Raw genomic sequence first — 11,788 nt, forward strand, 5'->3', positions numbered from 1 at the left:
TGGGATGTGGGCATTGGTAGCATTTATTGCTCAACCCCAGCTGCTCCATGATCCCAATGTCTTGCTTGAGTGATTTTAGAGAGCAGTTAAGAGCCAAACACATTGCCATGGATCTGGAGTCACAGGTGAGGAAGATATTTGTGAACTGGATGGGGTTCTGTTTATAATAATCAATAATGATTACATGGACACCATTAGGGATTAGGTCAACTTTCTTTTAATTCCTGATTTTTCTGACTGAATTAATAACTTGACCATCTGCCATTGTTGAATTTGAACCTGTGATTCCAAAAAATTAACCTAGAGATCTAGAATACTAGCTCAGTGATATTAGTTTTATGCTGCTGCCTGCTCCATGCTGTAAAATCACAACAAGAATGTAAACCATTAATTAAATTCTCTAAACTTCCCTCCTTCCGTAACTCCAGCCTTTCTGACTCTGGATCCACAGACAGCCCACACCTGGGTCATCCTGTCTGAGGACCAGACCATTCTGAGACTCATTGGCCTAAGGGTCTGCTATCAGAAAAGGGAATACCAGACAGAGACCCGAGGCTGAATATTGGACCCTGTGACTCTTGTTGAAGTGACTACTTTGCAGTTCATGTCTCCAGCACTGACTCCCCTCACTTTCTAACCTCAGTAGGATCAGAATACTCCTGGATTGTGAAGCTAGACAGTTGTCCTTTTATGATGTGGTCATGTCTCATCTATGTACTTTCATTCATATTTTCACTGACAGACTATTTCTAATTATCTAACCACAACCAACCAACCATGAGAAAAATTCAGAGTCACAGTCACTCCTCCAGGTTAAAGGTCAGAAACACATCCATCCCACAATTCCCCATGACTGACTGACCAACTGCAAATTGTGAAACATTGCTCAAACTCAGAGGGGCTACAGATGACGCTAGTGGTTTCCAAATCTTTCAGTTTACCCTGGAATTTAGAGGAATGCAAAAATAAAATCCAGGATACCATACATCTCCAGGCCATGACTGTGGACAAACTGTAGGATAAAATCTCCCTAGAAATTGGAGAAAAATCGTAACTAAAACAGAAATTGCTTGAGAAACTCAGCAGATCTGGCAGTGTCTGTGGACAGAGCAACAGAGGTAACACTTCAAATCCAATGACCCTTCAGAACTCAAACTGTGCTTGACTAACAGTCACAAATTGTCCGATTGTGTGATAAAACATGCATTTACATCCAATTAGATGAATGCCACAAAGGTGAATACACTGGGCAAACAGAGGCTGTAGTTTGGGGTTGAGATGATTGGAAAGTGATTGCAAACAGGAATGGCAATACTAATGTGTCCAGAAATCAAGATGTGCATAACTTAGAGATGTGGCTTTTACTCAGTCACTGGTCCAAAATGTTTGGGTTGGAAACAGTTACATAGGGGATTCTTTGAATTATAACTGCACAACTGAGCTATTAAGCATCAATCCTCTATTACTGAATTTTTGAAGACTCCCTCTGCTGGTACATGTGGACAAAATGTGCAGTGCAATTGTCAATACATTGCAACTGTGGTGTAACAAACTTATGGTTTCAAAATGAAAAATAAATAAAAGAATTACATAGAACATAGAACATTACAGCGCAATACAGGTCCTTCGGCCCTCGATGTTGCGCCGCCCTGTCATGCCAATTTGAAGCCCATCCTACCTACACTATTCCATGTATGTCCATATGCCTGTCCAATGATGACTTAAATACACTTAAACTTGGCGAATCTACTACCATTGCAGGCAAAGCATTCCATACCCTTACTACTCTCTGAGTAAAGAAACTACCTCTGACATCTGTCTTATACCTATCTCCCCTCACTTTAAAGTTGTGTCCCCTCATGTTTGCCGTCCCCATACTTGGAAAAAGGCTCTCCCTTTCCACCCTATCTAACTCTCTAATTATCTTGTATGTCTCTATTAAGTCACCTTCTTCTCTCTAACGAGAACAGCCTCAAGGCCCTCAGCCTTTCCTCGTAAGACATTCCTTCCATACCAGGCAACATCCTAGTAAATCTCCTCTGCACCCCTTCCAAAGCTTCCACATCCTTGTTATAATGCGGTGACCAGAACTGTACACAATACTCCAAGTGTGGCTGTACCAGAGCTTTGTACAGCTGCAGCATAACCTCCTGGTTCTGGAACTCAATCCCTCAATTAATAAAGGCCAAAACACTGTCTGCCTTCTTAACAACCCTGTCAATCTGGGTGGCAACTTTCAGGGATCTGTGTACATGGACACCGAGATCTCTCTGCTTACCTGCACTCCCAAGAATCTTGCCATTAGCCCAGCACTTTGCATTCCGATTACTCCTTCCAAAGTGTACCACCTCACACTTGTGCACATTAAACTCCATTTGCCACCTCTCAGCCCAGCTTTGCATCCTATCTATGTCTCTCTGAGAGCCATTAGAATGTAGGGACAAAGGAATTAATATACAAGGATGAATACAGCTACAGAATCCTCCAGTTGATTTTTTAAATTCACTTGTGGGCTGTTGGCATTGTTGGCTGGCCGACATTTTATCGTCCATCCCTTGTTGCCCTTGTGAGGGTGATGGTGAGCTGCCTTCTTGAACCGCTGCAGTCCATATTGAAGTTAAGTGTGAAGTTAAAAGTAAGTGGAGAGAGAGGTGAGAAACCATGTAAAGTTGAATGCCAATGGCAAGGGCATGACTAAGGGCTGCAGCAGATAGCCAAATACAAAGGGAGCTGGAAAGTAAAAATGAAACAGCCAAAGAAAATACAAGTTCAAAAAGGGACATGGAACAGACTTCAAATCAAATTTGAAATAAGTTTAAGTCAAAAAAGAGGCAATTAAAGGACAAATCTGCAGTGAATTATTTGGAATACATAACATTCATGAATGACAGTAGTAGATGGTCCTTCTCAACCTCCAAAATTCCATAGGACTGGCTTTTCTGATTCTCACTGAAACCTTGCATGTAATACAGTTGTGGCAGTTCCTCCCCATCACTAATAACAAATTTGCTGCCCTGATTTGTTCAGGTTCATTGCTTAGCTGTGAGCAACCTCATCCTTCTTCCAACAAGTCTGGAAGATTTGCCGATTCCCTCTTAACTTTCCCTTCATGCCAATAGGAGCAGGTGCTGGAAAATTCAAAGCCAGCGTGACTCACGAGGCTGTCAATATCTTGCCGAGTGAAGTTGTAATGACTCTCTGCTATTTTGATTCATATCTGTTGGCTTTCTTACCACTGTCAGAATCCATTCAGTCCCAGCCACTCAGGTCTGACAACATTTTTTTTTGCCTGAAAGCCTTTATTTATTTAACCTGACTACAGATGTCACAGAAATATTGCAATCTACTATGTGAAAGAAAACTATTTATCCAAACATGTGAGTAATTAACAATTAGTAAAAGTTGAATGCATATTTTCAATTCTGTTCCATATCAGGAGTCTGTTGCCTTTGGCGTCACCTCCAGTGAGGTGATTTGATGTTCCTCTTCTTACAATCCTTACTGTTAGTGGACTACTGTGATGTGGATGGATCCTAAGGAACCTGGTGGAAAAGCACAGTCACAATTAAATGGGTGAGCTGTAACAATACTGAGCAAGGAGACCAGGGAACTCCCTGTTTCTCCTTATTGTAAACATGAAGTTAGCACTGCTGGTCTCTTTGTCCTCCACTGCCAGAATCCCTTCATATCAATTGCTATAATTGTGCAATATTAAGCAACTTGTAATAAGATTTGAATCCATTGTGCGCTAATTGAGAATGGAAATGATATCAAGTGGTCTGGTATTTTAGGGGCTTCTTGATATGCAAAGTAGCTGCCTGCTATATAGCCATGTGGGATTGACCAGCTCAGTTAGAACCATAGCAATGATATTGCACAGAAGGTGGTGGTGGAGGGGAGGGGGTTGGTTGCTGGGGGGTGGGAGGCATTCTGCCCATGTTGTCATGTCACCTATAATCACCAGATGTCGTTTCTCATCCCATCTTCCTGCACATGGTCCATAGCCTTGCAGCTTACAACACTTAAGGTGCAGATCCAGACACTTTTTCAAATGGTTTAAAGTCTCTGTCTCCACTAGCAACTCAAGCAGTGAATTCCAGATACCCATTACCCTCTGTGTACAAAAAGTTTATTATTTCCTCACATCCCCACCAATTCCTCTGCCATCCAGCTTGAATCTATGACCCCTGATTTATGGACTGTCAGTTGGCTAAGCAACTGGCTTGTGAAACTGAGTAATACTAATGGCATACGCTCAATTCCTGTACTGGCTGAGATTATCTTGAAGGATTCTCCTTCTCAACTCCTCTCCCTGCTGGAGGCTTGGTGACCCTCAGGTTAAAATCACCATCAGTTGTCTCTCTATCTGGCAATTGTACATGAATGACAGATTCCAGGCTCATTCTGGCTTTTATTCAGAAGTTAAATGGAAAAGGTGAAAGAGAAGCTACAACACAGAATCCATCATTTAATCAGTGATGAATTAATGGAAATATAACAGATCATGACACTTCGTAGAGTAATAGTGATTGTAAAGTAGTATTCATGATTTGGTGTTTGTTCAGACTTCAGATTGAGATAATTGTTAATAAATCAGCAATTCGTTTTGTGACTGTGCCATTTGATCAGTTTTTGGCATATTTTTTGGCAAAATTGAAAACTGGTGATGTCAAATATCACCTTGGTGAATAGTTGTTAAGAGGGTGGAACAGTAGCGACTGCCTCAAATAGTTGTTGTGATATTGCTCAGGATGTATCTATGCTCAGGAAAGCATACACCATGGGAAGAGTTAAATGATGACACCAGCGTGCTATTGTCCCATGTGAGATTATTCTATAAAGGTGTCAGCTGCTCCATCTCGGACAGCCCCACTGTTGTCCTTTGGGATCGACTCTTCTGCTGGTCAGCCATCTCCAGCTCAGACAACATTACTGTCTGTGATGGAGTTATTAGAAAAGTCCTGCAGAAACTCAGCAGCACTTGTGGAGAGAGAAACAGAGTTAATGTTTTGAATCCACTATGACTTTTGTATGGAACTCTTTCCTCCAATGTTGCGCTTCTCAACCACCTTCTGTTTTTACTTTGGATTTCCGGTATTGGCAATATTTTGCCTTTTATTATAATATACTTGGTGCCCTTTGAAGAAATCATCTGATATTTGTTCTCAGTACATCTCCAGTCTCAGTATTCATTCTGCCAAATTTAACATCATAATTTTAGAGAACATTTAGAGATTCAATATTCTGTTCCATTAACAGAATTCGAACAGAATTGAATATCAAGAGTACAATTTAATGGTGTTTCTTGCAGATCCATCCAAGATAAATTTCTACCTTAATCTTTGAAAGTTGGATTTAGCTGCATTTACCATATCTCATTCTCTGCATCCTCCTTGCCATAATATTTTGGAATATTATATTACACTTACCTGGGAATTCATTTCCATGTTTTCATGACTGGATCCTGGCTGAATTTGCCCATCATTTGGGAATTGTGTTGACATCTTACTTTTGCAAATTTCTTTGACAGCTTCAGCTGCCTTGGCTTTCAATTTTTCCCCCAGCAACTTTGCTTCCTCTTTTTTACATTTACAGTTATATTCAAACATATATTTGCTCTTCCAGTCAGAACAACTTTGAAGAAAGTAGAATATAGCCAATGCAGACAGTAATATGACCAATGCAAGGTTGCCGATGAACTGTTAAGGTATGGGTGGAGACAGAAGAAATTCAATTAAACAATGATGCATAGAATCATAGAATGATATAACACAAGAGGAATCCAGTCAGTTTCAGAATTAATCCCACTCCCCTGTTGTTTCCAAAAATTGTGATATTTATTTCCCCCTTTAATTCCATTCTTCTCTGCTTCTACCACTCTTTTAGAGAATACATTCTGGATTATAACAAGCTATCATGTATATTTTTCTCAAATGTGACCTCTGGTTTTTCTGACAAATATCTTCGAATTTCTTTCCACTGTTTCCTGATCCTTTCGGAGGTAGAAACACGTCTCCATATTTATTTCTCTCTCACGATTTAAGAAAAACACAGAAAAGAGGAGCAAGAGTCGGCCATTCAGCCCTTCAAGACTGCTCTCCCAATCACTATGATCATAGCTGATCATCCAACTCAGAATGCTGTTCCTGCTTTCTCTCCAAGTCTTTTGATTCCATTAGTCCTAAGAACTATATCTAGCTCATTGTTGAAAATATTCAATGTGTTTGCCTCAAACACTTTCTGTGCAAATAATTCTACAAGCTCACCATTCTCTGGGTGAAGACATTGCTCATCATCTCAGTCCTTAATGGCCTCCCTCATATCATTAGGCTGTTGTCCTTGATTTGTCTTGCTAGTCTTCAGTAATATGCATTTACCCGTTTAGTCCTGTTAGAACTATGGGTTACTATGAGAAGTCCTCCCATTCTTCTAAACTCCAGAAGATATAGACTTTTTCCCTGGAATCGCAAATGTGGTGCTGGAAAAGCACAGCAGGTCAGGCAGCATCCGAGGAACAGCAGAATCGATGTTTCAGGTATAAGCCCTTCATCAGGATTCCGGATGGAGGGCGTATGCATGAAACATTGATTCTCTTGCTCCTTGGATGCTGCCTGACATGCTGTGCTTTTCCAGCATCACACTCTTGACTCTGATCTCCAGCATCTGCAATCCTCACTCTCTCCTTTCTCCCTGAAATGGCAGTACTATAGTCTGGTAAATCCCTACATGGCCAGAATAACCTTCTCCCAGATAAGGAGACCAAGACACTGCATTATACGCTAGATGTAGTCTCACCAAGACCCTATACAATTGCAGCAAGACATCCCTACTCTTATACTCTAATCCTCACACTATGAAGATCAGCATCTCATATGCCTTCTTCACTGCCTGCGGCACCTGCATGCTTACACTCAGGGTAACTATCAAATGCCCTTTAACCCTTTATGCTATATAAAAGCATTCCCAACTTCCCTGCTGTCTTCAGACCACTGACATTGACTTACATTTAGATGTGCACTTGTGATCTCAAGGCACAGAAGGCAATGGGTCAGATGCTGGAAAATAGGATGAGAAGAGTTCAATGCTCATGTCTAACTGGCGCAGACTTGATTGTGGAAAGGGCCCTTTTTTGTCCTGTAGATTCCTGAGGCTCTAGAACTTCTCCATCTTTGGTGGCATTCAGATAGATTCATTTGCAACCTCACCACGGCTTGATATCTTTCTTAAAGTGTATTGCCCAGAATGAATCATCCATAGAACTGCTCCATCCCAGACATTTACGGCCCTTTTATGTCCCTCCCTTTCATTCCCCAATAGCCCCCTCAAGCCCAATATCCCCCGCATTTCTGTGTTTCCAACTTTCATATGCCGCACCTTTCGTTTCCTCCAATCTACCATCAGTGAGCTTTTCACCATCTTGCCCAATATTAGGGCGACCACATGTCCCCTCACCTTGAAACTACAGCCTTCAGGCATTGTTCCTACTTTCAACAGCCTGCAGTTCTCTCCAGCTCAGCTCAGATTTTCAATCGAGAAGGATCACAGGAAAAGCACTGTATTTTCAGCCGACATATTCATCGAGACAATTTGCAATCCTTCGCCTCGGCGGGAGACCAAATGCAAAGGTGCAAGGGAGGGATCGGTTTGTTATCCCTGGAATCCAGAAGGTTGGTTCGAACTACATGGGGAACTGGAAGCAGGCGGTGATAGACTGTTCCCCCTGGGTACGTGGTCGCAAACTTTGAGTTCGAAATCTCATAACTGAAGTGAAGATACGAAATATTTGTGCGCAGAAAAGTTTGAAAGCATTTTCAATCTCCTGCCAGTCCATGATTGAGGGATGCACAAGGTATTTCATGTTGCAGTTGTATAAGACTCTGGTCATGTTGCAGTTGTATAAGACTCTGGTGCGGCCTCATCTGGATTATTGTGTGCAGTTTTGGTCGCCATACTATAGGAAGGATGTGGAGGCATTGGAACGAGTGCAGAGGAGGTTTACCAGGATGTTTCCTGGCATGGTAGGAAGATCGTATGAGGAAAGGCTGAGGCACTTGGGCCTGTTCTCATTGGAGAAAAGAAGGTTTAGGGGAGATTTGATGGAGGTGTATAAGATGATTAGGGGTTTAGATAGGGTAGACACTGAGAACCTTTTACCGCTAATGGAGTCAGCTGTTACTAGGGGACACAGCTTTAAATTAAGGGGTGGTAGGTATAGGACAGATGTTAGGGGTAGATTCTTCATGCAGCGGGTTGTGAATTCATGGAATGCCCTGCCAGTAGCAGTGGTGAACTCTCCCTCTTTATGGTCATTTAAGCAGGCATTAGATAGGCATATGGAAGTTATTGGGCTAGTGTAGGTTAGGTAGGATTTGGTCGGCGCAACATCGAGGGCCGAAGGACCTGTACTGCGCTGTATTTTTCTATGTTCTATGTTCTATAAGATATAGAAAAGGAATCTATATAAAAATTAGAATCACCATCATCATTTCTTATTCTGACCTGAGAGTCGCTGCATATCACGAGGGGAAGAGGCTGACGAGAAAATGCGTCATAATAACCTCAGCCAGTGCAGGAATAGAACCCACGTTGTTGATAGTGGGTCGGCATTATAGGGCTAGCTGGCTTAGCTAACTGGGCTCACCAACCCCCTGCCCAATGGGTAGATATACGGAGTTTAGTCACAACTCAGTCGAGACTGTGTTGTTGGAAAAGCCCAGCGGGTCAGGCAGCAATCCGAAGAGCAGGAGAATCCACGTTTCGGGCCAGAGCCCTTCATCAGAGAAATTCCTGATGAAGGGCTTATGCCCGAAGCGTCTGTTCCCCTGCTCCCCGGATGCTGCCTGACCTGCTGCGCTTTTCTAGCAACACACTTCCGACTCTGATCGCCGGCATCTGCAGACCTCACCTTCTCCCGAGTGCAGCACAGTCTCTCTTTGCTCGTTACAGTGACCATGCAAAAGAACTACTTACCTGTGATGCGATGCAGTAGTCTTGGACAATTTCAGAGGAATTCCCATTGCATTTCGACTCGCATGCAGTTTCACTTCTACCGATTAACTTGGAACAGGCGTAATAGTTGCCATTCAATAAGAGGAGAATAATCCATAATATTGCTGGAATTGATGCTTTACACACAGTCAGCAGGCTGGGTATAGGTGTGGGTGGACGGTACTCTACCTTCTGCTTGCTCCACCATAAATGACACAATTTCTGTAAGTAACTTTGTACCAAGAGACCAACAATGAACAGTGACATTGCGGGGAAAACAAATGTGATTGAGATGTAGCGGATGTTCGATGGCAGATGACATGGGCATTGGATCTCATTGTCCAGTTGACATTCCACTCCATAAAGGATTAGAAATACAATGAAGTTCACCAAAACTTGGAACACTCCCGCCTTAGCATTCAGGAAACTCTCTTGCAGTTTCTCCAACATGGCCATCTTCAACGGCGTTATATCACAGCACACTGACAAATGATTGAAGCTACCGCAATAACGAGCATTCACCGTTAAGTCGCAGGATTGCGACTTTTATGAACAGCACGATCTGATGTGGAAACAGAAGTTAATCTGTGGCGAGAAAATCAGAACAAACTCGTCTGCTATCAACCACATTTAGAATAAATCCAGAGGCTAATTTATAGAGATTGCATGCTACCTACTTCCTCTCTTGTGTCTGAACAGCTGGGCGCAGTTCCCCTTCCAACTTTCGGTCGTCCACTCTATTGTGTCTGCTAATCTTTCTTCCCCAATTTAACATACCTTTTCAGAAGGTGGAATCATCTCCTTGTGTTTTTCCAGTTGTTTCCTCCAGGCCAGGATCGGTAAACAATACCTGGACACAACATGCAGTCCTTGCTCTGGGGAACAGCATGTCTCTGAGCAAAATTGCAATGGCCCTCCATTGCGGTAATCTGCTAATTCTGCTTTCTTTAGACTTTTACACCACTCAGCATTCTGTTATACTTTTAGCTGAGCTTGTAGATTTTGGACTTGACAACATTTCCCATCAATCCCTCTGAAATAATCGTACAAAGGCCAGTATCCTCTTACCAAATCACTCCAGCCAGCTCAGGGTGAGGCCCCTGAAGTGAGGAGATTCTAAATCCCCTATTTATATTGGTCAGCCAGGGCTCCCTGTAGTAAAACTAGTGTTTGAAAGGGTGGCCCTATGTCTTGAAACAAATATCCTAACTCCCATTACAGGATCTGTTGAAACAACTGTGTGGCCAAGCAGGAATTGAAGTGTGAGATGCAGATGACTTGGAGCTGACAGGCTGTACAGATGTAGCTCTGATTGGCATCAAGATGTTGGTTGGTCAGGTGACCAATGATTGATGGCACAGAGCTTTTGCCTGTTGACAACTGTATGGCTTGTTCTCAGTAACTGAACAGATTGGAGCCGGTAACTAGTCACGGAGGCAGCGAGAGGGAAAAATGTTCAGTTCTTTCTCATCTCTGTGAGCATGAAACACCCCATATTCAACAGGACTTCTGAGGCAGCTGCCTCTTAACTATATATCACTCTGCTGCCATGTCTGTTGGGACAGAACGTATTCAGAGATGGTGATGGTGCTGTCTTTCAGGTATGATTCCATGTGTATGATTACATCAGGCTATTGCGTGACTGATCAGTGAGACAACATGCCCAGTTTTGACTCTCGTGCCTGGATTACCTTGTTTGAGTGGCTTTTGTCCTGAGTTGACAAGTAATCTGCCTTATTTCTTCTGTTGTGCATTCTGCATGGAGAGAGGCCTGCATGCATGCTGACAGTATTAGTACCGGCGAGTCTAGTGAAAACACTTTAAGTCTGCATTACGGAGTGTGTGCTCTGTACTCAGTTTCTGTTTACAGACTCTGAGCTCTGTACTCAGCTTACAGACTGAGAGATCTACAATAGGCGTAAAGACTGAGTTCTACACTTGGTTTACAGATTATGAATTTTGTATTCAGTTTACAGATAGTGAACTCTGCACTCGGTTTGCAGACTCTGTTCTGTTACACTCTGTGAGTTCTGCATTCGGGTTACTGTTTGATATCAATAATCCAAATAGTAGCAGGAAAACTGCATTTGATGCTGAATATTGATAAACAGCATATATCTGAACACAATTACAAGTGTCCTCCATTGTGGTACCTTGTGAGTTCTGCTTTCTCTAGACCTATAAAACACTCAGCATTCTGTTATAACAATCCCTTTTCACTGAGCTTGTAGATCTTGGTCTTCACAAATTTTCCATTTGTGATGTCTCCATTTGATATCAGTTTGCAGCACATTACATTCTCCTTTCACAGGCTCAGTAACTGCACCCAAATTTGTGCGTATTTCAAAGAAGCCCATGAGTAACCTTACCATCTTATAGCTAGAACGTACTAAAGTCCACTGAGCAGCCTCACTAACTTGTCCATCATGATAGTTTAATCCTTATTAAAGCTACGGACAGAAATAAGAAAAAGTTGTTTTAAAACTAGTGATTGCAAAGGTGGCTATGTATTTTGAAACTAATAACCTGACTCCCATTGCAGACACCTTTCAAACTGTGTGGTCAAACAAGAATTGAAGTGTGAGGTGCAGATGACTTGGAGCTGACGGGCTGTACAGATGCACCTCTGGTTGGCAATAAGATCTTGATTGGTCGATGGACTAGCGACCGATGATTGATGACACGGACCTTTTGCCTGTTGACAACTGTATGGTTTGTTCTCAGCAAACTGAACAGATTGGAGATGGCAACAAGCTGCGGAGGGATTGAGAGAGAAAAAATGTTCAGTTCTTTCACAGTT

General features: G+C 42.4%; 1 protein-coding gene across 1 annotated transcript; it reads right to left on the bottom strand.

Annotated features, from left to right (window-relative positions):
• Positions 1–3,267: 3,267 nt before the first annotated feature.
• On the bottom strand, positions 3,268–9,609 carry LOC132832731 (calcium homeostasis modulator protein 6-like). Its single transcript, XM_060850851.1, has 3 exons — positions 8,971–9,609; positions 5,430–5,699; positions 3,268–3,542 (listed from the first exon to the last, which is right to left on the bottom strand). The coding sequence occupies exons 1-3, from the start codon at positions 9,442–9,444 to the stop codon at positions 3,534–3,536; spliced, it is 753 nt and encodes a 250-aa protein (XP_060706834.1). The 5' UTR covers positions 9,445–9,609; the 3' UTR covers positions 3,268–3,533.
• Positions 9,610–11,788: the final 2,179 nt, after the last annotated feature.

This window comes from Hemiscyllium ocellatum, chromosome 35 (genome assembly GCF_020745735.1).
Source record: "Hemiscyllium ocellatum isolate sHemOce1 chromosome 35, sHemOce1.pat.X.cur, whole genome shotgun sequence".
Classification (NCBI taxonomy): domain Eukaryota; kingdom Metazoa; phylum Chordata; class Chondrichthyes; order Orectolobiformes; family Hemiscylliidae; genus Hemiscyllium; species Hemiscyllium ocellatum.